The following is a 26,407-nucleotide window of genomic DNA, read 5'->3' on the forward strand; positions in this document are numbered from 1 at the left end:
CTCAAACTGTGTCATGCACTAGACAGGTTTATGAAAGCAGACTGCAGGGCCCTACCCTAGGAGCTTCCCATAAGATAGTTCTGGGGTGGGGCCCAGTAATTTGTATTTCTAACAAGTTTCCAGGTTACTTCTGAGATAGTGAGAATACAAACTCTGTCACGTGTTTGTAAATTGTCTTCCTATTAAACTCTTGTCTTAGGACTGTGAAACAGGCCAGATTTTTTTAGCATGAAGGAAAAGCCTGGCAATCAAGTTATAGATAAAAGACTTAATGCTTAAATGCATTTTTCTGTCAAAGTGATATACTGGTAACAGCCTGATGATACAGGAGCTAGAAATTATTTAGACAGATAGTGAGGGTAACAGAGTCCTCGGCAAGGTTTCCCTTTTAATAAAAAGCAGCCCCCAAATCATTTCTTTTCTAACAAAAAGCGGCCTGAAAAATCAAGCTGCAAGCATAGATACACAAGTAAAAGGTTGCATAGGTGAATGCCGGCAGCTGTGCCAATGGGAAAGGGCTACCTGGGGACCAGGCACAGATAAGAATGTAACAGAGGAAGCCTGCTGCAATTGGTTAAATCCAAGATGGCCAAAAACTTGACTGAATGCATACTCTTGGCTGCATTATGCCCTATTACCATAAAACTTCCCTGGGGAAACCGCCCACTCCCTGCCACGTACCTGAAGCCATGACAGTTCCAGATTAACCACATTTAGTCAAGAAAAGGGTGGCGCCCTGATTCCGGGAACTGCCCGCCCATTTCCTGGAAACCCTCTCCTTTCATCATAGAATACTTGTGCCTTCATCATGCCTGTCTGCGTAGCGAGCCCTGACCACATTACACGCCTCTTTTGAGCACATCCAGGCTCCTCTTTTGAGTGTGTACTTGCTTTCACTCTGCAACAAACATTCTACATTTTCACTGTGGTCTCCCTTTCAAATTCTTTTGTGCAGAGAAGCGAAGAACCTGACCTGGCCTACTGGCAACGGTATCTTTCTCAAGTAGCTCTATTATGTGACCACTCCAAAGGCAAATCTTTTTTTTTTTTTAAACATAGCACAGATTAATGCTGGACATTAGAATCATAACGTGTTCATGCTAGAAAAAATCTCAAGAGATAATTTAGAGATAATTCTCAAACCGTAGCATCAGAATTACCTGGAAGGCTTATTAGAACACAAATGGCTGGGCCCACTTTGGAGATTCTGATTTAGTGGGTCTGGGAGGGCCCAAGAATTGAACCAGGGACTACATTTTGAGAACCACTGCGCAATCTACTTGATTTATTGATGAGGAATCTCAGCTCCTTAGGTTTTTATATGCTAATGCTAAGCATTTTTTAAATAAATGGAAATTCTCCAGTGTATCAATATGAATGATACTTTTCTATACTTAGTTGCTAAATTATAACTGTATGTTTTAAGTGGTACTTCAGAATGAAATATTTCACTGAAAGGTTTTCCTTAGTCTTCCCCTTTTCCAGTCTATGCCTTGTCCCTTTTCCATCTGCCCCCACAAACCCGCCACCAGTGGCAGGGTAGCGTTGAGGAACTGTCTATAGATGTGATACTGTCTAGATTTTACTGAACTCCTAAATTCTGTACACAGACAAGATCTGATTTTTCAATTGATAAAACGAGATTATCTACCTACCTCAGCCAAGTAGCATACTCAAAGATTTGCAAAAATTAAATGGCTTATATGTGAAAACACCTGTACAACTCAAGTAGGAAGATGTCAATATGTCTTTATTTATTAACCTTGAAAGGTTCCTTCCAGCCTCTGGGCCTTGATACAATGCTTCTCCTTCCACCCACTTTCCCTTTTGTTTTAGGCTTAAATATGACTTTCTTTGGCAGGGGTAGGTCCTCCGGTGATACTGTCTTCCAGCTCTGGTGCCCTGTCTTACAGAATGTGTCACAATTATACTTTAACGATTTGTGCAATGATTTGTATGATTTAGAGTTGTCTGCTTGGTTCTTCCCTAGCTCCTAGCACAGCATTTGATACACAGTAGGTACTTATATTTGTGGAATACATTCCTGGCTGAAGATTAATTTAGTAGTGTATATGTGACAATCCTAAAATCAGTCCCAAAGTATATTTTAGTACTGTTTTGATCTCAAAAAACTTTAAAAACACCATGTAATATTTTAAGTTGTGAATTTTAAATTATAATAAAAATGTAGTATCAAAGAATTATAAACAGTAGTATCCATAGCAGGGATTAAGTTCTGAGCTCATTCAGTCTTTACCATATGACACATCTGACAACGTACTTGACAGAAGCAACACACACTGAAGCACCATCTTAAAATGGCTGTGGTAGAATAGCATAGAAGACCAAAATCCCTTAAATTACCAGGGCAAGAACTATAAGGAACTCAAGAGCCTCCAGTTAGCTTCCTTTCTTTCGGCGTTCTTTTTGCTGTGATGACCAAGGTCTGAAATACAATTTCTCTACCCAGCCCCATCTCCTTTTCTGCCAGGTACAGCTGAACTAAGTTGGGCTAACAAGGCAGATGATGGGCTCCAAACTGTGCTGCATCTGTCTTTATGGTGGCCCTCTTTATTACACCAAGATCCCCAGACACAACCTGCAGGCCCAGAACACTTCCTGCTGCCAACTAGAGCATAACCTGCTCATTCTCTCCACCACCAAGTGCTTTATGGGCCAGGACACAGCCTCCTGGGCAGTGGTCCTTGACCTTGGAATCTGACCTTGACACTGACATCACTGGAACATTAGGAAAAATCCATGAGCCTTGGACTCCCTGGAGACCAGCTAAATCAGAATTGCTGCAGTGGGGCTGGGGCATTTTTCCAATGATAAAGTCTTTTTCTACTCAAGAAATATACTCAATTCTGATTGAGTCAGGGTTTCATGAATCAAGCTTCATAAATACTTATCCCAAATTATTTCACTTATATGTTGTAAGATGTTCCCATTTTTGTGAGTTTTATATTATTAATTAAGTTAATGGGAAATGTGTATCTGTTAAAACCTAATCAATATTAACTTGTTATAAATATTCTGCAATCTAAACTGCTTTTACATCATTGAAAAGTTATAAAAATTAGCAAATCTGATAGCACCAATTCAATAAAGCAATTTAAAATTATCTAGTAGCACATTCTGTGAAACTTTGACAATATGATGTTACTTGGCTACGATATAATCATGTACTTCAATCATTTGAAAATGGTTGTTTAACTCAAAGGCAGGATTTTAAATGAAAAACAAATGGCCAGAAATACAAAGAACTAGGAATTAGGAGACAACTCTGTTTCTAGGCTCTTCACCAACAAGTTCTTAGGCCCCCATCTCTCTACTTAACTATCATTTAGCAAATACACCATATGAATTGCATGGGTGCCGAGTCTGCTATAAGAATGAATATGTTCTCCACAACAATTTACATATTTATTCATTTCTCTCTCCCTCTTTTTCCTTCTTTTTGGGAGTTCAAAACTTCTTGACTCTATAATTAGTAAATGTTATAAAACTGAACTTGTACATTATATTTGAACTGTTAAAAAACAAAATTTGAGGCTGGGTGCAGTGGCTCACACCTGTAATACCAGCACTCTGGGAGGCCGAGGCGGGTGGATCACCTGAGGTCAGAGGTTCGAGACCAGCCTGGCCAACGTGGTAAAACCCCATCTCCACTAAAAATACAAAAATTAGCTGGGTGTGGTGGAGAGTGTCTGTAGTCCCAGGTACTCAGGAGGCTGGGGCAGGAGAACTGCTTGAACCTGGGAGGTGGAGGTTGCAGTAAGCCAAGCTCACACCACTGTACTCCAGCCTGGGCGACAGAGGGAGACTCCATTTCAAAAACAAAAACAAACAAAATTTGAACAAATTTAAAGATGTAAATGGCTTTTATTAGCAATTCATGAATCTGGCAGCATCTCAACTAAAAATTTAGAAAAGGTGTTCTGATTAGCTGAAGAGAGGTGGGCTGAAAAGGGTTGAAGAAGCAAAAAGAGAATAAAAGACAGATTGGTCATTTCAAAGTTACTTTCCTCACAGAGACAAAATGGAGGAGAGACTTCTTTATCATGCTGGCTCAGGTAAATCAGGCCTCCTTGACTCCTTCCTGTGTATCTTCTGGATTTTTTGACAACTGGCCCATTTCTAAGTTGTTTGATTATGTGACACCTAGCACCAGCAACTCCATTCTGATTTGGCCTGGTCTGTTGGGCCTAGTGCAGGGGTTTAATCTAAAACAATGGCTTCCTATACATTTCATTTAACAATACTAATAAATTACCGCTTTTATTTTATTTGTTTACATTGGAGTCCTGCTGTTAAGCAAAAAAAAAAAAAAAAAAAAAACCAGGGAGAAATCATGGTAGAATTGAAAGACCGAAAGCTACTAAAAATTGATAGCATTTAATAGTCCTGAATAAGTTGTTTCTAATTATAATTCAGCTACTAATTTCAAGAAGAAATGGAAATTTAGAAAGTTGAAATGATGAAATATGATTGCTGGGAAGTATAATAGGACAAAAATAAAAAAGCTGAATCTATCTTCACTGCCACTACTGCACTTCTCCTCTGGACAACTGCAACCGACCCCTTCCAAAGTGGTTGTATCCAGGCCCACCCTACACCCACTTCCTTCTGAAAAACCAATCCACTTTCCTTAGGATACAGTCCAAACTCCTAAACAAGGCTTACCAAGGCCCTTCAAGATCTGACTCTCGGCGTCTTCTCACCTCTATGCCCCACCCCCCAGTCTCATTACCAGTCATTTTCCTACCACTCTGCTGCAGCTACCCTAGCCTTCTTTCTGGCAGTTCCTGTAAACAGCAAAGCATATTCTAGCATCAGAGGCTTTGCATTTCTAATTCTCTCTGCTGGCAAAATTCTCTCCCTAGATCTTGGCATGGCTGGCTCTTTGTCATTCAGATCGCTGCTCAAATGTCACTTCCTCAGAGACCTTTCCTATCTGTCTTAGTCCGTTTCGTGTTGCTTATAAAATAATTCCTAAAACTCGGTAATTTATGAAGAAAAGTAATTTATTGTCTAGTTTTGGAGGCTGGGAAGTCTAAGACTGACGGACCACGAGACAGCACCGCAAAGTACCACGTGGCCAGGGGGCTGAGCAGGCTCACGAGTTGTCAAGTCTCTCCTTAAAAAGCCACCAGTTCTACCTCCGTGATAACCCATTAATCCACGAATAGATTAATCCACTCGTGAAGACAGAACCCTCATGGTCCAACCACCTCTTAAAGACTCTACCTCTCAGTACTGCCACATTGGGGATTAAATTTCAACATGAGTTTTGAAGGGGACAGATATTCACACCATAGCACTACCTATCTAATACAGCCCATCACGTCCTGGTCAAAATCAATTCCACCATTCTGCTTGATTTTCCTCATATAACCCATCCCCATCTGATAATTTTGTGTTTGTTTCCCCGAAATCACTATCTTGTTCACTGTTGTCTCCCCAGGGACTAGAACAGTGGCCAGTAAACACTTGCTAAATGAATAAAGTGCTTAACAAACATGTCTTGATCAGTCTATCTCGCGTTTTCCCCACGACCCCTCTCCATTCATTCACAGGAACCCGCCAACGTTGCTAGCCTTTCAGGAAAGTCCTTGGATCGTCATCGCTATCCCAAAGAGAGTCCGTTCTCCCACTTCAGGCGAGGCATTGCCAGCCTGGAAGCTAACGGGGTCTCAAGGACCGACAGCCGCGCCAAGACCGGGCACTTGCGTCTGACAAGCGCTGAACAGGGGCGGAGAAACAAGGCACCCCTCTACTCGCTTCCTGGAGCCTGCCGCCCTCCCAACCTTAAGCCCTGAACCAGGCTCTCATTTGGCCGCACTCGTGCCTCCCCTGCTGCCAGCACGGCGGCCGGTCCCGGTTACCTGCCTGGGATCTGGCTCAGGCGAACTCTCTTCACACCGCCATTTGAGGGAACACAAATGCCCGCTCTGGGCCACCGTAGTTCACAGAAAGTACAAGCTGGCACCTCCTCCCGCATGCGCAGAGACCGCCTTCGGCGAATAGTGTCTCTTAGCAACGGCTTTGAGTCCCTCCGCCAGGGGCGGAGCCTCGGAAGCCACCACGGGGAAGCTGTAAGGGGAAGTGAGTGAGACCAATCGGAGACGAATCTCTGCCCCGTTCGGCACGCCTCCCTTAACTGTCGCGAATGCGAAGGCAACTTTACGGCAGGCAGAGGGTGGGGGCTGCCGGGGGTAAGGAGGAGAGAAGGAAGCAACCAACCAACCAAGTCGTCCCTACTCCCTCCACCCCCACCCATCCCGGACCTGGTTTACGGCTCCAGGCTCAGGCTCCACTGCGGGCGCTGATTGGTTGTTGAAGGCTTGGTCCCATCCCAGTGACCCCAAAGTGCTGAAGGGAGGGGGCGGGGGTGGCCCAGTGCAAAGTGCATCCCGAAAGCCCCCTGTCCGGAGACCCCACGGCTGGCACTTCGGGCCCCGTATGACCTGGGACCTCGCCGTCCCGAGACCTGCTGGGTCCCTCCGTAGCTGGAAGCCTCCGGCCCGGAGCGCGGCAGCCCCCTGCTCCGAGCCCTGGACCGGGACTGCCCCCCCACCCGAGCCAGGACTTCCTCCCTGCCTCCCTGCACCTCTGCCCCAAGGCTGCCCGGCGGCCGGGATCGCCACCTCCTGCCTTCTCGGCTGTTCGGATGTTCGCCGGGCTGGGGCCGTGAGGCACCGAGGAGGATCAGGAACACCAGGGTCCGGCCCTGCCTGGGGTATTTCTTCAATGGAGAAGTTGGTGAGTGTAGAGGAGGCTGAAAGGAGGAAGAGAAGCAGCAGCTGAGGAGACAGGTAAAGTCCTTTACTTCCCCCGAGGGGAAGAGTGCTGGCTGGGAGGGTAGGAGGGAGGAAAATCTCTGCTTTTTCTTGCCTGCCCTTGCCACTCTCCAGCTCCTTTCCTGAGCTCCCCCTTCTTCACAGCCCCCCCTCCCCACCCCTGAGACACTACACCACTCACTGGTTTCTGTTTTTCTAGGTTTGAGCTGGCTGAAGAAGACGCGAAAGCAGGAAGAGGTCTGCCCACCTATCAGAGAAGCAGAAGGCACAGTGCCTCTGACCAGCATCGTCTGTAAAGGTAATGAGCCAGCCCTCCCCTCCCCCGTTGTTTATTCCTGGCCCCTACCTCATTAAGCAGTGGTTTATTTTCAGGGTGGTTGCCTGGGAATGCAACCTTTCCTAACCCCCCCACCCCCACCCCCAGTTTCCCAGGAAAAACAAAAACATTACCCGTGCCTGATATTTAACATTTTATAACTTCTCTACCCAGGACAGTATTTTCCCACTTTCTTTCTGTACAGTGTGTTTCTGTGTTTTTCATTATCTTTTGGTACACTGTGCCATTTACTCTGCTCTGAGGCTTTGAGACCTTTTTGTAGCTACCCTCCCTTCCTTACTCTCATAGGAATTCCTTAATTCCTTGTTAATTGCTTGTTAATTCTGAATGACTTTCCTTTTTAATTAAACCACAATGTACTGTTTTCCCCCTTACTCTTTCCTATCACCTTTCTTCTACCTGCATCAGAAAAATCTTTTGAGTTATCTAACTGACAACGATTTGGTAGAGAAAGGTAAATTATTGGCCTGAGATTTATGAGTTTCAGAAAATAGTTTGATTTTATTTCCTACTAGAAAGCCAACCTGTGTACCTTAAGAGTGTGAATGGTATGAAGGCAACATTATTACCCTGAAGCACTTAGGCATAATTAACTCTTTGGGCTTTCTGTGTGTTTGTGTGTGACAAATGTGGATGGGTTTTGAAACTTATAAAGATACAATGTTTCTTACACCTCAGATTTTCTAGAAGAACTTTTAAAAATTTGCACAATATCTTATTAATCGTTTGACTCAGGAATTTAAAAACAAAGGAACCTTTTGGTGTGTTTACATATCTGGGTCTTAATTTTAGCACTCTAAAAAAGATTTCTCATTTTAAAACTTTTACGTAGAGTTTGCTGGATTGAAATTTAAGCATCTAATTCATGTGATCACATTTCTGCTGCCATATTTTGTTGCTGCTTCTGAAAATGCTCTGAAAGTAAACTTAGGACATTAGTGTAATTCCTAAAGGGGGGATATAAGCATGGAAATTATACAAGGTTTAATTCCAAAATTAGCCAAATGGATGACTTTTCTAACATCCAGTAGCAAAAGTATAAAGTGACGTGTTAATCCGAGTTATTTTAATATCCCAAATTGTTTAGGGAATTTTTGTTACAAGGAAGTGCTTAAAATAGCAGAAGTGAATATTTTTGATTTCCTATGTTCCACTGGACTTTCTGCCCTCCACAAAAAGAAATTAGTATCTTTACTGATTCTGTTAATTCTTAAGACATAGCTAAAGAGATAAAGACATAGCTTTTAAGGGGATCTGAGGTATGCATATTCTTGACACATGGAACTGCATGCCAAAAGAAGAGATTCTAGGGAATAGGATTTAGAATCAGTATCTACCAATGACTGTTCCCTGGTGAAAACTTAGGGCAGCTTTTGTATGTATATGTAGGGAATCAGGAGTACTTGACTACATCATTTCAGTAAAAGCTACCCAGAAATCTTTAAAGGCTAATTTTTATTATGTAAGTATGGAAGTTGTCAGGGAGATGGCCTAATGATTACTTCAGAACTTTTAAAAAATGCTAAAATATTTGAAGTATGTTCTAAAGATCAAAATGAAGTACTGTGTTTTGTATTCAAGCCTCTCAGTTAAATATTTTTTCAGCTTTACATGTAACTCTAGGACGCTTTCATTTCTAAAGAGTAGTTTCACCTGAGATGGTAAAGGGAGGGAGTCTGTGGCTAGTCCAGCACATAAGGTAAGAGAGGATAAGGCTTTACTCTAGCTCTCAGCCAGTTCATTCTCATTGCTTAAATAGTATTTCATGGATCATCTCATTTTTTAATAGTTTTTCTAAGATTAGGGAATATGTGTAAATTGTCAACATCTGTCATGTTTCTAATATCAGAATGACTGAGAGTATTTGGTCTAGATTATACCAGGCATTTAGAGTATTTAATTTGGGTATTTATTTACCAACATGGCTAGTTAGGTAGCTTACATTTTTTAACCTGGCAGTTAGCTTTGTATTAATTCTATTGCCAATCATGTGGCTTAAAAAAAATCCAATTTATTTCGTCACCAAATATAGATTTATAATCACGTAGGGAGAATAATTGATTTTAATTGAAGATATGCAATGATGCATCTTTAGTATACTGTGGCCAGTACTTACATTCTTTACACATAAAGTGATGTCATTTACAATTAGTTAATACTATGACACATACAGTATCTCTTTAATTTGTTCACGTTTAACTTTGGTGACATAGAGATACACACCATCCCTAAAAAGTCTAAAGCCAGATATCATTTATATGGGCATATCTATTACCTGACTTTCAGCCTTCCACTTCATAATCCCCTGAATGCCCTCCCTACGTAGGATGATTGTCTCCTTTCTTGCAAACTTTCTAGGAATTGACACATGAGGCTACAAAGATGGTGTTGGCAGACCTAGGTTAATAAGATAATATTGACAGGACCTCATCGTTATAATACTTGTGATTTAAGCTTTGAGTTGGGTCTGGATAAGTCCAAAATTTCTTCTGTTGCTTCATCCACACTTCATGAAAATTATTGGTTTCTCTGCTGGAATTTATGTGGGTCATGGATAAGTTGTGCATGGTAATAAATCCTTATGTTATATGGAGGCCCAGTAATTTGGAGGAAATACTAATACCTTTGTTTGTTTTGGATCATAACCACTATGCTATACTTTGTTGAGTGACACTAAAATAACACTTATACTTTATTTTGGGTTCCAGGCTCCTGATCATATCAGTAGAGCTTGTGAACAGGCATCTCAGCCATGTTCTCCGTTTTGGTACGGCCGTGTATTGTTTTTCCATCCATCTTCCCTCTTAGATCTTGTGAATGTGAACCATTGAAGGATTTGTTTTTTTTTTCTCAGACCCAATGTCATCGGAGTTGCTGATTGCATTTATTTTCTTACCAGCATGTATTTTTGTTTACTTTGCAAAGAAATGCTTATTTCTTTCTTTGAGTAGTAAGCCATTATCTTGTTGCTAAGTTTATGTGACATCAGAAAGCACAGTTCAGTTTGCATCACTTAATCAGAAATGTGTGGACTTTTAATGATAATAATATGCAAAAAGTCATTAATGTCTAATCATTTATGCCAAAGGAGATTTGGGAAATATGGTCAAATTTGGTGAAGGTTTTGTAACTTCGGACAGGTCTTAAGCATATTTTGTTTTATGTTTATTTTATTCTTCACGGTGTTCTATCATATAGACTTAACTATGTGAAGCAAGAAGTTTTGGGTTTAACTAAATGAACTTCACTTGGCATCTATATGGAAATTAGATGGTAATGTACTTGAATTTCTAAATTAGTAGTTTTTAATATGGTCAATAGTATTAAAGCTTGGAAGCCTAGATTCTTTTCTTTTGACCCCAAGTGGAAAAGAAAGTCTTCCTTGTTTGTTTGATTTTTTTTTCCTTGTGACTGTGAAACCTAGAATAAAATTTCTGAAGATCATACCCTCAGAGTATCAGTAGCTCCTGAGTCCACAAAAACATAACTAAACATACATAACTTACAAAATTACCTCCTGGCCGGGCGCGGTGGCTCACACCTGTAATCCTAGCACTTTGGGAGGTCGAGGCGGGCGGATCACAAGGTCAAGAGATCGAGATCATCCTGACTAACATGGTGAAACCTCGTCTCTACTAAAAATACATGAATTAGCCGGGTGTGGTGGCACGCTCCTGTAGTCCCAGCTACTTAGGAGGCTGAGGCAGGAGAATCGCTTGAACCCTGAAGGCAGAAGTTGCAGTGAGCCGAGATCGCACCACTGTACTCCAGCCTGGCAATAGAGTGAGCCTCCGTCTCAAAAAAAAAAAAAAAAGAAAAAAGAAAATTACTTCCTTTGCTATATTCCTTTCCTTTTTATAGGTGACTTCCATGAGCTGTCAGTTTTTTAATAAACTCCCTGAGGGAAAATAGGCTTTATTCCATTCTCATCTCTGGACTTCCTCTGTTGTTTTTTAATAGACATATTTACCACTGGATATTGTGTTTGCTTTTCAGCTCCATAGTCTTTTCTTCATTTATACACGTGACTCGACTCTGTCAGGCGCAGCTCTCATAAAGTAACACCAGGAGGAAATTACTTGTTGATGCTTTTGACTACTTGGGGGTCTTTGGTAATAAATTATTTTCTGTCGTAATTCAAAGCAGTGCAGCTGACAGGGATCATGTGTGCATGACGTGTGTGTATGTTTTTTTCTGGTAAACGTTGATGCACTAGTACATGCAGGGAGTACTTTTTTGGTTTAAACCTGTGGTTATTGTTTATAGCACTTGGTATTTTCAGAAAAGAGAAAAATAATCTTAAAATGTCTGGGATTTTAAAAAATTCATTTTAAGTATGCAGAACTCTATTGGAATACCACCTGGAGGTGCTACCTGTGGCCAAACCCTATCACTGTGCCACATTAAGTGTCAAGCATTCTGTAGACATTTGTTTGTTTGACTGAAGGCGCTCATATGGAATTAGCACAAGTTGCTACCACCTGTGAATCTTTCTTGTGGGGAGAAATAGTTTCGCCACTTCATCTTTTACCACCAGGCCTTTTCTTGATATTGTTAATAAATTAACACCATTTCCTATTCTGCTCAGCTCTCATGCCGTCTTCCCTGTCACTTCCAGCTGCCTCCATGGAAGTGGCGGTGGATAGTTGGAAGCCAGCAACAACCACAAGGATTCTTCAGGCTTGAAGCTATGTTGGGTCATGTTTACTTCTTATGGGAAGTAAGGGGTGCTGAGGACACACTTGGAAGTGAGATGTCCAGTGATGTTCACTCTTGAAATGTAGATGTAGCTCGTGAAAAGTGGTGGCATATTCATTTGTGGCAATGTGTGAGGCTCATCATTGGGGACACTGATTTGCATTTTAAAATAAACTTTATTATAGGAAAGCTTTGGATTTACAGAACAATTACTGAGGCTGTGCAGAGTTCCTACATGCTCGATACTCAGTTTCTCCTAGTAACATCTTATATTAACGTATGTTTGTCACCACCTTGAGGAGGGACTATCTATACAAATTATTTGGAATTCTGAACAACAGATGTGTTTCTCCCCCTTTATTTATCGAATCAGTTATTTGTATCAATGTGAACTGTTGATATCCACTTTGTACTTTGTCATCTGGTACTGTTTTAAGTATTGCTGCAGTTATTCCCTCTTTGGCTATTGAGGGATCTTCCAGTTGGCTCCTGTGTCCCTTTGACCTCCCCCACCGTGGTGTCTTTCTTTGAGCACCTCCTTGCTTTCTGGCACCGTGTGATGTTCCAGTCTTAGAATCGGCCATTTGTATAAGGATCGCTTTGCATGTTTCACAGCTTGCTTTGTAGGAGTTGTTCTGATCTCGTCGGCCTCATTTATTTAGAAATAATAATAGAATTTTAAAACAAATTTTATTTCCAAGGGCAAGTTGGCAAACTCTTTACCTTCCTTGAAGAGGTTTGACAAGGAAAAGTAGATGAGAATAGAGGAAAAGAGAGAAGTGGACTATACCAATTTGGATTGGTTGAAAATTCTGGTGTGCAGCCAGCGGGACATACAACTGCCGCGGGCCAGGTTGCTAAGTGGCCCGACCTTTTCTTGTCTGAAGGTTTAAGTGATGCTCACCCACCGTCAGGGGATGAGGTAGTAGTTCTCCCAATATGTCATTCCTAGAGTTTTATGTGGAAGTCACTTTGTGTCCTTAACCTTGTTGGAATTAACAGAGCTGGAATTTAATTGACACGAAGAAAGATCCCTTTTCTTTTAGTTGTGGTTAGAGTTTATTCAGAATTCACATGGGGAACCTGGCAAGGCTGTTGTTAATGTTTTATCTAGTTTGGTGTATGCATAAAGGAATAACAATTTCAAAGTGATTGACTTGATGCCTTTAGGGCACATGAAGAAAATGCATTTAAAGACACAGTCTCCTTTTAGTTGTCATAGATTTTATTTTAACCCAGGCCACCTATTATATTTCATGCACACGTATTCTCATTTAAGTCCTGTTTAGAAAGTGCAGGTGACTAATGGTGTCGGTTAAAAAGTAATTCAGTTAAAGCAAGTCTGAAACTGTATTCTCAATACAGGAAAATGAAGAATCTATGCTTGCATCCAAATTCCAAATATATGATTTATTATTGTTTTTATTTGCTCTTTCTCAAATAGCTGCATTTTGGGGGGAAAAGCCTGAAACTAAATCGTATTTATTGGAGATGAACATATGTAACAAGATTATTTTCTGTAAGAGTTGATCTGAGTTCTTTCTCTGCTCTATAGATTTATTGTAAAGCACTGAAGTTTACATTCATCAAAAGGTAGACTATGCAGACAGCTATGATTATTATTTTAAGGAATTTTCCTATGATTGTTATTTTTATTTGTTTTTAGGTTAAGAAGGCTTTTTTGCTCTGTAGCCTGGACGTACTTTGAAGCCCCTCCCCACGATGCTGTACGTGCACAATGGTTACTAGGCAATCCGTACATCAGGAGAAGGGACACTCTTCCATAAGGCAAGTTGCCTCAGGGTCATCGGTCATCTGTGTTGTTCCGGGGGAAAGCTCACTTAACTTTTACTTCTCTCTTAAATCAGTTAATGTATACTAAATACACCACTCACTAAAGAAAACCCAGGTTTGTTTTGATATTGTTTCAGTCTTTTTCTTGCATGGTAGGCCTCGTTTAAGTGCCAACATAATCACTTAATTAAAAAGAAAAGCTGTTAAGGATGATTGTGAGCATAGTATGTTTCCATTAATTCCTTCGGACGGTCTTCAGCATTTTCTCTCATAACAGAATAAGCAAAAACCTATTCTGAAAGGATTCTCATTTTAAAATTTCTAAGAAGGGACAATTTTTGTGAAGGAATTGAGAGAAGAAATAAGAGGCAATCTTGTGGCCGGGCGCGGTGGCTCACGCCTGTAATCCTAGCACTTTGGGAGGCCAAGGCTGGTGGATCACGAGGTCAGGAGATCGAGACCATCCTGGCTAACACGGTGAAACCCCGTCTCTACTAAAAATACAAAAAAATTAGCCGGGCGTGGTGGCAGGCGCCTGTAGTCCCAGCTACTTGGGAGGCTGAGGCAGGAGAAAGGTGTGAACCCGGGAGGTGGAGGTTGCAGTGAGCTCAGATCGCGCCACTGCACTCCAACCTGGGTGACAGAGCAAGACTCCGTCTCAAAAAAAAAAAGAGGCAATCTTGTTTATTCCCATATTTCTCTGAGGAAATAGCAATTTGTAGAAGTAGCTTGATATTTTTAAATTTGAGCACTTAGTCGTGATACTTAGGAGTAGGTAATGACACCATTTTCTATGTATAAAACAACATAGGATATTTGTATTCTTAAGTTGTAATGATTTGACTTAACCTAGGCCTAAGTTTACTTTTGTACAGTCTATAGTAAGTTTTGCAAGATAAACGATTGTTGATAGCAAGATTATCCTGATATGTCTAACCTACATATGAGAACAGAAATGTCTTTAAAGGGCTTCATCACAGTTTAAAAAATGTTTAGAAACAAAGGGACTACTAGTTAAGAGATGAGTCTAATCTATTCCTTCCAGTTAGCACACCTGGAGTGGCTTTCTGGAAGCTTGTTAGTTTTCTGTATGTAGTTAAAAGCTTAAAAACACACTAAAAATGTTTTTGTATACACACATGTAAGATGCAACTTTTTACCATTTCACTTTGGACTCTTACTGTTTCCATGAAGGAGGTCTCATTTTACTTTCTTATTTTAATTTTTGAGACAGGGTCTTGCTCTGTATCCCAGGCTGGAGTGCAGTGGCACAGTCACAGCTCACTGCAGCCTCAACCTCCCAAGCTCAAGTGATCCTCCTGCTTCTACCTGCCGAGTAGCTGGGACTACAGGTGCACACTACCATGCCTGGCTAATTTTTTAATTTTGTATTTTTTTGTAGAGACAGGGTCTCACTGTGTTGTCCAGGTTGGTCTTGAACTCCTGGGCTCAAGTGGTCCCTTTTTCCTTGGCCTCCCAAAGTGCTGGGATTACAAACGTGAGCCACTGTGCCTGGCCAGATATTTCATTGTATGTTGGGTTTTAGTACAGTCCTTTTTTGTGACCTATTAGAGAGTATGAGAATTCACTGTACTACTTTTCCTTTTAGTAATTTGATCATGTGGTTAATCACCAGATTGTTTAGATTCTTTTTTTTTTTTTTTTTTTTTTGAGACAGAATTTCACTCTGTTGCCCAGGCTGGAGTGCAGTGGCGCAATCTCAGCTCACTGAAACCTCCACCTCCCGGGTTCAAGTAATTCTTGTGCCTCAGCCACCCAAATAGCTGGGATTACAGACATGTGCCACCACACCCGGCTAATTTTTGTATTTTTGGTAGAGACAGGGTTTCACCATGTTGGCCAGGCTGGTCTCAAATTCCTGGCCTCAAGTGATCCGCCTGCCTTGGCCTCCTAAAGTGCTAGGATTGTAGGCGTGAGCCACTGTGCTTGGCCTGATTGTTTAGATTCTTAAGGTTTTAAAATATATTGCTACTTTTTTTTTTTTTTGAGAGAGAGGTCTTGCCCTGTGGTCCAGGCTGGAGTGCAGTGTTGCTATCATGGCTCACTGCAGCTTTGATCTCCTGGGTTCAGGTCATCCACCCACCTCAGCCTCCCGAGTAGCTGGGACTGATCCCCTGGGCTCAGGTGATCCTCCCACCTCAGCCTCCTGAGTTGCTGGGACTATAGGCGTGCACCACCACACCCGGCTAGTAGTATGCACTATCATTAGTAAGGTTTACTGATGTAGCAAATGGAATGTTCTGTGATACTTAATAGACGCAGTATCAGGAACCAGTTATTCTAAATTTTACCTTTTCTACCTTCTCTTCTTAAAGGCTGATCCCCGTAACCTAATGAATCCTTTGTAAAAAGTGGACTCAGCTAGGATGTTACACCATCATTGTCGAAGGAACCCTGAGCTCCAGGAAGAGTTGCAGATTCAGGCCGCGGTGGCTGCTGGGGATGTCCACACAGTGCGAAAGATGCTAGAACAAGGCTATTCCCCGAATGGCCGAGATGCGAATGGCTGGACTCTGCTTCATTTCTCTGCAGCAAGAGGAAAGGAAAGATGTGTTCGGGTTTTTCTAGAACACGGAGGTGAGTTTTGTAGAAGCAAATCTTTTTCCCCATGGAGAAACATAAATGATGTTTAGTTTAAAATGTGTCTATTTGTAATTTTTAATGCTTCTCTTCTGTTAATACTCAACATCTTATTCTCTCTCCTTTGTGAAGATTTGCTGTAAGTGTGCCTTTTTGTTTAAAACCAGATTGTTTAAAAGATCAGTTTTATGAATGGATTCTTTTCCCTGAAACTGTAGTGTCTGTACAGCCAGGTTTGCCCAGGTTATTTCAGCTAAGCTACCTTTCTTCAGGTTGTCCAGCTGCTTTTGTTTCAGAAGCAGAAGTGGCTGTGGTATGCCCATAATTAGAGAATTGCACAAGTTTCCCCTGTTGATTATTGCTCAAGCATATAGACCGAGCACTAGTCCTTTAAACATCATGGCCTAATGATACCCTATCCTTATCTTTTTGTTTCAGATGCTTTCCTTTGTTATTTTAGAGCACTTGTTTTTTCCAGAAACTGTACATAGTTTGTAGGTATACTATAAGAAGATTGGTTATCTGAGATCTAATTTTGTATAAATATGTGCAGTTGGAAACCATATTTGACATATTAATGTTTTCGCTTTGAAAAACTGTTCATTCCCATGGTTTTTAAACCAATGATTGTCCAAAACTACTTTCTGCAGTTGAATTTCAGCCTACTTTATTTTCCTAGAGATGGGTTTTTTATATATTTGATCATGTATACCCACATTATCTCTGTAAATTATGGTTGAAAGCAGCTTGGTTGGGGACTCAAATTACATACATGCCATTCTAGGGCTTTAATTGCTCATTAGAAGTGATTTAGTTTCCTTCCTAAGGTGCACTTTGTTACAAAACTAGCCAAACTTACTTGCATTTTGAGGTGCAGAAAAATGTTGGAAGTTCTAGAATTCTTATGAGGGTCATGTGAATAATGTGAATATATGAATACAAAGGCTAACAGGATGGACTGATTGCAAGGCGTGCTAACACTGAGACTAGGAGTAGCCACATGGCCCAGGGGCCCTGAAATGGGAACTATATGCCTGAAATAGTTGACCATTGTCAGAACCCAGAAATTCTCTGGCCTGTGCCTACTTTGTAGCTTGTCTTCCATGTCACTTCACCTTACAACATGAAAACTTCAGTTCTGAAGTTGATGAAAGGGAAATAGAAGTGGAACGCCAGGAAAAAGATCTGTAAAAAGTAAAAGGTGGATGTAAAGTCAGAACGGTTAAAATTCTATGCAGGGCTTCATAACATTAAGACCAAGATGAGGGCTCACAATGTTTATTCCACCTAGTCCTATTGCTTTTCACTTCTGCCAGCCTTACTTTAAAAAAAGTTAATAAAAGTTCTGTTATTCAAGTAATATATGAATATTGTCTCTTTCAAACGAAGAAAATCTTCAGTTAAATTATACAAATAAAGCCAAAGTCCCCTTTGGCTAACTCCTAATCCTTGTCCATCTGCCTCTGTGTGGTTGTAACTGGGTATACGTTTGGTTTAGTGCTTATCCTTCTGGAGTATTTCCTGACACTATTACATGGACTCATAGAAATTCAGTCATATGACCAAGTGTGGTAGCTCACGCCTGTAATCCCAGCACTTTGGGAGGCCGAGGTGAGTGGATCGCCTGAGGTCAGGAGTTTGAGACCAGCTTGGCCAACGTGGCGAAACCCCATCTCTACTAAGAGTAAAAAAATTAGTTGGGCATAGTGGCCAGGTGCCTATGATCCCGGCTACTTGGGAGACTGAGGCAGGAGAATCACTTGAACCCAGTGGGTGGAGGTTGCAGTGAGCTGAGATCATGCCACTGCACTCCTGCCTGGGCGAAATTGTGAAACTCTGCTCAAAAAAAAAAAAAAAAAGAAAGAAAGAAAAATTCTGTCGTATTATGTTGTCTGTGGTTTTGAACATCAATGATAATACTGACTGTATAATTCTACAACTGTTGTTTTTTATACAACTATGTGACTTAAAGACTTTTTAATAGCAGGAGTCTGCAAACTTGTTCTGTAAAAGGCCAGATAGTAAACATGAGAGGCTTTGTGTGCCATACTGGCTTTGTAACTACCCAGCTCTGCAGTCGGAGCCTGGAAGCAGCCACAGATAGTATGTAAACTAATGGGTGTGGCTGTGTTCCAGTAAAACTTTATCAAAACCAATGGTGGGGGGAAAAAAAGAAAAAACCAGTGAGGGGCTTAGGGGCTGTAGCAGGGGTGTCCAATCTTTTGGCTTCCCTGGGCCACATTGGAAGAAGAATTGTCTTGGGCCATGAATAAAATGCACTAGCACTAACACTTAACAATAGCTGATGGGCAAAAAAAAAAAAAAAGCAAAAAAGTCTTATAATATTTTAAGAAAGTTTATGAATTTGTGTTAGGCTGTATTCAAAGCTGTCCTGGGCTGCATGCCCACCGTGGGCTGCAGGTTGGACAAGCTTGGGCTATAGTTTCTGAATCTTTCTCTCTGTATATATGTATGTATCTAGTTACGTGCAGCATAAGGACATTTTGCTCAATCATGGACCCCATTTACAATGGTGGTCCCATAAAATTGTACTACCATGTTTTACTGTACCTTTTCTATGGTTAGGTACACAAATGCCATTGTATTACAGTTGCCTCCAGTATTCAGTACAGTGACGTGCTGTACAGGCTTGTGGCCTAAGAACAGTAGGCTATATGATATAACCTGGGTGTGTAGTACGCTGTGCCGTCTAGGTTTGTGTGAGTGCATTTTATGGTGTTCACACAAGAGCGAAATCACCTAACAACCTAGTCCTCAGAATGTATCCCTGTTATTAAGCAGTATATGACTGTATATCTATATATATTTTAATAGCTTTATTGAGATGTAATTCACATGCCACAGAATTCACTCATTTAAAGTGTACAGTTCATGGCTTTTGGCATATTCATGGAGTTGGATATTCATCAGCAAAGTCAATTTTAAAACATTGTCATTACCCCCAAAGAAACCTTCTGTTGGTTCTATGACTTATTGATTCACTCTTCTTTTCAGCTGCTGAATATAGTATTGATAGGTATGGATATACTATCATTTGTTTATTCTCTTTTATTTTTTGAGAATGGCTGGAATTTTCACAGCAGGAGATTTTGTTTTTTGAAAAGGTAGTGCATACATACATGGTTAAAAAGCCACTTAAAGCTGATCAGTGAGGGCACATCTCTAACTTTTAGCCCCAGTCCCTTACTCTTCTTCTAGAGGCCATCTCTTTCACCGGTTTCTTTTGTACCATCCAGAGACAGTCTATGCATGTAGGCAGAAATATTTTTCCGTTTTCTACCTTGTAGCCAGCTCCCTTTTTAAAATGTTCTGTTCCTCCTCTTGATTTTTTCACATAACAGTTAATTTAGTGATAGTTCCTTATCTGCATAGGACTCTGGCTCAGATTCCATCGTATGGATGCAATTTATTTTCACTTCTTATTGTTGGACATTGTAAGTTTTCATTTTTCTGCTACTAGAAACATTACAGAGAATGTCCTTGAATGATCGTGTTACATTATGTGAGAGTTTATTTCTTGACTAACTCCTAGAAGTGCATTTGCCAAGTCAAAACATTTTTTATGGATATTGGCAAGTTGTCCTCCGAAGAGATTGTCATCATTTTATGTCCTTACTGACCGGGCAGGATAGTGCCTGTTCACCTGCCTTTGCTAGTGATGTACTTACCAGATGGTTTTTCTCTTTCCTGGTGTGATATACCTGCCTCTCTTTTTCTTTTTTTTTTTCTTTGAAAAAATGACATATGAGTAACAAACATTGCAAGACTGGGCTTTTTGTCTTACTGATTTGTTGGAATTGTTTATATATTCTCCTTTGTTAGATGTTGCAATGTTTTCTCTCTTTTTGTAGTTTTTTTCACATTCTTGTTTTTGTTGTCGGGCAGAAGTCTACATTTCAATGTAGGTGAATTATGGTTTTCTTTAGCCTTATCATTTGTGCCCTTGGTGTCTTGTTTAGGAAATATACTGCAGGGTCATTATTTGCCTTTATTTTCTTCTAAAATGTTTTATGGTATTTAGCTTTTTAATCTGTTCAGAATTGGCTTTGGTGTATGAGGTAGCCTGGTACAGTTTCACTTTTTTCCCATAAAGACAGCCTAAATCATGCCTTCTTTCTTCATTACTGTGCACTAGGTCAGATATAAGGTTTTCATATATGTGTGGTTCCATTTCTGAGTTTTTATTTAAAACAACAAATATTTTGGATAAGCCCTGTATTTGTTTTTATGTAGCACCTTTTACCTGATACCCTTTCCCTAGTAGAATAAGAGATTCAGAAAGTGTTTCACCCAGTGTATTATGAACCAACTTAGAAAAATTAGTAGAAGAAAACACCTACTGCCCACTTGCTTATGGCCACTTGTGGTGCTTAGGCATGCCCTGTATTTAGTCTAGTCCTGGCTTATGACCTCTAGACATTAAACTATGTGTTTAATGTCTGCACTCTCATGGCTCATAGACATCGCCAGCACAGCACAAGCTGTGTCCATTCTCACCATGGTGTTCATTCTAGTAAGTGTCACCACAGCCTCTGAGTGCCATGCCAGAAATCTAGAAACCATCCTTGGTACCTTTTCCTTACCTCTAATATGACTGATTGCTAAGTCTTATTGATTCTGCCTCCTAAAAAGTTGTCAGAGCTTTTCACTTCCTTTCCCTGGAGATGCCACCCCATTTTTGGGCCAGGAAACATTCCTCACCAGGACTGCTACAGTGGTCTCTTCCATCCCTGCCTCCAGTCTTGCCCCCTCCCAACCAGTCTCCAAATAATGTGACCTGTTAAAATGGAAATAAAAATATTTCCTTTTAAAAATCCATAATTGGTTTCCCATTTCTCTTAGGATGATATTCAAAGTTTATAGTGTGATCCACATGGTGCTGCAGTGCCTGGCCCCTCGTACCTTTCCAGCTGCAGCTTTGAGCCACAGCCCCTCTGCATTCTTTCAGAGTCACTGAGTGCAAAGGTTTTGGCCTGGGACCCTCTTGGGTCATGCTTCTGCTCACTCCCCACCCCTGCCCCATCACCTTGCTCTGCCTGCTTCTCTCTCAGCTCTCACTGATCGTTTTCTCAGGGAAACCTCTTACCAGCCAGACCAGGTCACCCGGGATCCTTGTATATATCCAGACCAGGTTACCTAGGATCCTTGTATATATCCCTGCTATGTGATACTGTTGTTCCTTGTGTGACGTTATCCCTCTGTTATATGATATTATTGTTCCCTGTACCTTTTTATTATTACAGCTATCATAAGCGTAATGAATTGTTTTATAGTTCTTTATTTAATGTCTATATCTCTGATTCATCTAAAGCTTCTTGAGGGTAGAACCCATATCTGTTTTGCTTCCGTCAAGAAAGAAAGCGAAAACTAACACCAGTTATCTAAAGTAATTGTTCCTCAGTTTTACAGAGACAAGACCAATCTTTTCTTTTATCAAAAAATACTGGAAATGAGCCGCGTTATGGTGGGATTATAAAGTTGCTTGAATGCATCATGCCTCCCCCACCCCCCACGGGGTCTCCCTGTGTCACCCAGGCTGCAGTGCAGTGGCACAGTCATAGCTCATCGCAGCCTCTACCTCCTGGGCTCAAGCAGTCCTCCCACCTCAGCCGTACCTGTTACTTTCAAAACAGTATAGTTTCTTTTCTTTTTTATTTATTTATTTATTTTGAGATGGAGTCTCGCTCTGTCACACAGGCTGGAGTGCAGTGGCGTGATCTCATCTCACTGCAACCTCCGCCTCCCAGGTTCAAGCGATTCTCCTGTCTTAGCCTTCCGAGTAGCTGGGACTACAGGCGTGTGCCACCACACCCAGCTAATTTTTTTTTTTAGTAGAGATGGGGTTTCACCATGTTGGCTAGGCTGGTCCCGAACTCCTGATCCCAGGTGATCTGCCCACCTCGGCCTCCCAAAGTGCTGGAATTACAGGCATGAGCCACCGCGTCCGGTCTCGAAACAATGTAGTTTCTTTAAAAGTTTGTGAACTCCAGTCAGATTGGCTCCTCCTGTTAGTAGCTTATTTTGTGGTGGATAGTAAACCAAAATGAAGTCAAAGATCCCAATAGGGAACAGTGAGTGGACTAACTCATAAGAAACAAGACTTGACTTTTCACTCCCTCTTTTTCTCTCCCTCACCTTCTCACCCTGCTGTGTGGTGTGTGTGTGTGTAGAGACAGAGAGGAAGAAAGAACAAGAATTCATATAGATAGACAAGGTGGCCAGCTGATCCTTTATAAACTATGTATTCAGCAAATATTTATTGAGCACCTAATAGATGCCAGGCCCAGGGTTGGGCCCCAAGATGCAGAAATGAGCAAATATGGGACTCTCCTTCTGGTACTTCATCATTTGCTGGTGGATGGAGTTATAGCCAACATTTATTGAGGGTTTAGTCTATGCCAAATTCCTCACAACTCTTTTAGGATAATAAGTATTATCAGTTTTTACATTAAAAATTCTAAGCTACAGAAGAGTAAGTAATTCACCCAAGGTCATTACTTCATAGGCAGTGGAGCTGGGATTCAACCCATTGTCTTACCTGTAATTCTGTATTGCCCCTAAGAAAACAAGGCAGTTCCAAAAGAGTGAATTTAAGTGCCATGTGTAATAAGGTCCTCACTGTCTGCTGGGGTGGGTGGATGCGTGCAAGGAAGACTTCTAGATAAAGCGTGGTTGGAGTGGAAATCTGGAAAGGTGAGGCAAGGATGGAGGCTGGAAGGATGGGGGTGTGGAATTACTCCAACTCAGGGGCACTGCGTGTGACGGGTTGAAGGAAAGAAGGAGCACTTTTGGTTTTAGGAGCTGAAGAATGTTCAGTAAGATTGGAATATATCCAATAATTTATTGTAGGGACATTGGTGAGGTGTCAAAACCTTTGACAGAGGAATGGGAGAACAGATTCGTGCTTTAGTAAATTAGCTGGTTATAGTATGTGAACATATCAGAAGGGCGTAAGCCCTAAGGCAAGAAGAGTAGCTGGGATATGAGGTGAGAGTGAAGTAAATCAAGAATAACTGAGCTTTTGGCCTGAGGATCAGGAAGAAAAGAGTTGCCGTTAATTGAAATGAAGATTAGTAAAGGAGCAGGAGGGAAGCTAGCCAGATGCAGTTTAATAAATGGGACATAGGTGTCTAATACCAGTCACTCACCCAGCTAGAAATTACTCAAATATATTGATGGGTCAGATTTTACTAATGTTAAATTCATATACCCGCCTGGTAAAACCACCGATCAGTGATCACACAGAGCTAGCCAAAATCAGAGTAAGAGGTTGCTTGTGACCATAGTTTGGGGAGAGCGCTGTGACCACAGGCAGCCTGGTAGGGAGCGGCCCCGTGAAGCCACACTTGCTGCTGCTTCTGGAGAAATCCGTTGAGAAAATGAGCGAGTCTGAGTTGAGTAACTGATACTACCTGTATTCCAAAAGGGTAACAGTGTGGCTCTCTTTCTAGTTTAATCTAAGCCTGTGCTGTCCATAGCAGGTGTGGTTATTTAAATTTCAGCCAAGTTAATTAAAAAGTTCAGTTCCTCGGACACAGTAGCCATGTTTTAAATGGTTGCATGTGACGAGTGGCTGCCGTATTGGAGAGCACAGTTGTCCTTTGGTATGTACAGGGGATTGGTTCCAGAGCTACCCCCTCAGTATAACAAAACCACAGATACTCAAGTCCGTGGTAGAAAATGGCATAGTATTTGCATATAACCTACGCATATCTTCCTGTGTACTTTAAAATCATTTTTCAATTACTTATAATACCTAACACACTGTGAATGCTGGGTAAGTAGTTGTTAATACTGTATTGTTTTTTAAAAATGTATTTTTATTGTTGTATTATTTCTAATTTTTTAATCAAGTTATTTTTCATCTGTGGTTTGTTGACGCTCTGCTAGGGAACACATGGATATGAAGGGCTGACAGTGGAACATTGGCCTGTGCATACAAGTGATATTTTGCTGCTTTACCTTCAAGCATCCTGCTTCAAAATGATGAAAACTTAGGGTTTTACAGTGGTCCAAAAATACTTGAGATTTTAAACACAAATGGGATGCATATAATAGCACATCTGTACAAATCCTGGTAGTCTTTCTGACCAGGTTAGTGTACTGTTAGAATCGTGATGGAAGAGTCTCTATTATAAGGGTGGAAATTGTAACAAACTCGTTATTATCTTCATTTTCCAATTTTGAGTCTTCTAAAAACTCTAAGACCATGCTGGACATTTCAAGAAAATAACGTTGGAAGAGACAATGTCTTAGTGCATTTATTCATCTTCAGATTCAGTGTTTATGCAAATTGGCCCACGGGCAGTTGGCCAAAGCTCTAGAAGTTAAGTCTATAAAGCAAATCCCCAGAGGAACCTGAGAAAACCTCTCGATAAAGTAGGTAAAATCCTTTTGGTGAAACACATGAGAAAAAGTAGGAGATAGGGGGGTAATCAAAGAAATGCACAGAAGAACGGTGAAAAATATTTTTAGCATTTCAAAAATGAAAGATTTTGCAAATGATAATTCCAAATGTGACACTGGCACACTGATGGGAATTTATGAGAGTACATTTGGAAAGCAGTTTAGCAGTATGTATTGAAGTCTTAAAAACAGTAGTTTATCTTGCCAATATAGAATTTATGTTAACTCTTTATTTAAATTAAGTTTAATTAATGATTAGATTAAATATAATTCTTTTAACGTGGCCAGAGGAATCAGTCTTAAAAGCAGGAAATATTTTCTATACAAAAGTTTCACCTTTCTGAATGTCATGATGTAGTTTTAAAAAAAGTCTACCTTTCATTGTATATAATTTTTCAAACGTAGGCATTCTCAATGCCCAAATATAGAGAAGCAATTCAGTAATTAGAGTATGGTTACAGCTATGTATAATTTTTTAAAAATGTGTAGAAGAAAAGCTGAAAGTCTATCATTGGCAGTAGTTATTAGGAAATGCTATTCTTTTACCTTTGAGTACTTTTGCCACAGACAGTATAAATGTATTTTTATCATCATTTCATCTTTTAAAATAAAAGACAATAATTGTGAAATTAAATTGTTGGGCTTATAACATGTAAAGATGAAATATATGACAGTAATTGCACAAAGAAAGGAGCTATATTGAAACAGTTTCTGTATACTTCTAGAATCCAGTAATCCCAAAGTAAAAACAAGCATGAAATAATAAAGAGAATAATTGAAATCAGTGGAATTGAAAATGGGCAAATGATAGAGAAGATAGATGGAACTAAAAAACAAATAAGGATTCTTTGAAAAGATCAATAAAATTGATGGATCTTTGTCTAGAATGGTGGAAAAAAAAAAACAGAAAAGATACATAACCAATATCAAGAGTGGAAGAGAGATTCCCTGTAGTATTGGAAATCCTAGCCAGAGCAGTCAAGCAAGAGAAAGGAATAAAAGGCATTCAAATTGGAAAAGAGAAAGTCAAATCGTTCCTCTTTGCTGATGATATGATCTTATATTTTGAAAAACCTAAAGACTTTACCCAAAAAACTCTTAGATCGGATAAATCAGTACAGTTGTAGGATACAAAATCAACATACAAAAATCAGTAGCATTTCTATATACCAGTAACGAAACAGGCAAAAAAAGAAATCATGAAGGTATCTCACTTATAATAGCTACAAAAAGAAAAAAGAAAAAAAACCCAACAACCTAGGAATAAATTTAACCAAGAAGATGAGAGATCTCTACAAGGAAAACTACAAAGCACTGATGAAACAAATCGAAGAGGACACAAACAAATGGAAAGACATCCCATGCTCATGGATTGGAAGAATTAATTTTGTTAAAATGCCTCTTCTATCCAAGGCAATTGGTAGATTCAATGCAACTGCTATCAAAACACCATCAGTTTTTCAAAGTTAGAAAAAACAATCCTAAAATTCATATGGAACCAAAAAAGAGCCCAAATAGCTGAAGCAATCCTGAGCAAAAGGGACAAAGCTGGAGGCATCACACTACCTGACTTCAAAATATACTACAAGGCTCTAGTAACCAAAACAGCATGGTATTGACCTAAAAACAGACACAGACCAATGGAACAGAGAATCCAGAAATCTACGTATTTTTAGTAAACTGATTTTCGACAAAGATAACAAGAACATACTTTGAGGAAAGGACACCCTCTTCAGGCTGGGAAAAC

At 40.5% G+C, this 26,407-nt stretch overlaps 2 protein-coding genes across 5 annotated transcripts in view; one reads left to right on the forward strand and one right to left on the reverse strand.

The window, feature by feature from the left end:
• LINS1 (lines homolog 1) overlaps positions 1–6,096 on the reverse strand; it is a 34,627-nt gene extending 28,531 nt beyond the window's left edge. For 2 of the 4 annotated variants that reach the window (XM_003828430.5, XM_055099022.2), the window contains exon 1: positions 5,893–6,096. The gene's annotated coding sequence lies outside the window, so the exon portion shown is untranslated. Of the gene's footprint in view, positions 1–5,888 lie in introns of all 4 variants that reach the window. The other 2 variants (XM_008953823.4, XM_055099021.2) reach the window with 2 other exon arrangements.
• The window catches only part of ASB7 (ankyrin repeat and SOCS box containing 7), a 49,321-nt gene continuing 28,958 nt past the window's right edge, over positions 6,045–26,407 (forward strand). Inside the window, exons 1-4 of the mRNA XM_003828431.6 lie at positions 6,045–6,818; positions 7,003–7,101; positions 13,505–13,626; positions 15,969–16,230. Of these exons, the coding sequence (XP_003828479.1) occupies positions 16,020–16,230 (211 nt within the window). The 5' untranslated portion in view covers positions 6,045–6,818; positions 7,003–7,101; positions 13,505–13,626; positions 15,969–16,019. The remainder of the gene's footprint in view (positions 6,819–7,002; positions 7,102–13,504; positions 13,627–15,968; positions 16,231–26,407) is intronic.

Source organism: Pan paniscus, chromosome 16 (assembly GCF_029289425.2).
Source record: "Pan paniscus chromosome 16, NHGRI_mPanPan1-v2.0_pri, whole genome shotgun sequence".
Classification (NCBI taxonomy): Eukaryota; Metazoa; Chordata; class Mammalia; order Primates; family Hominidae; genus Pan; species Pan paniscus.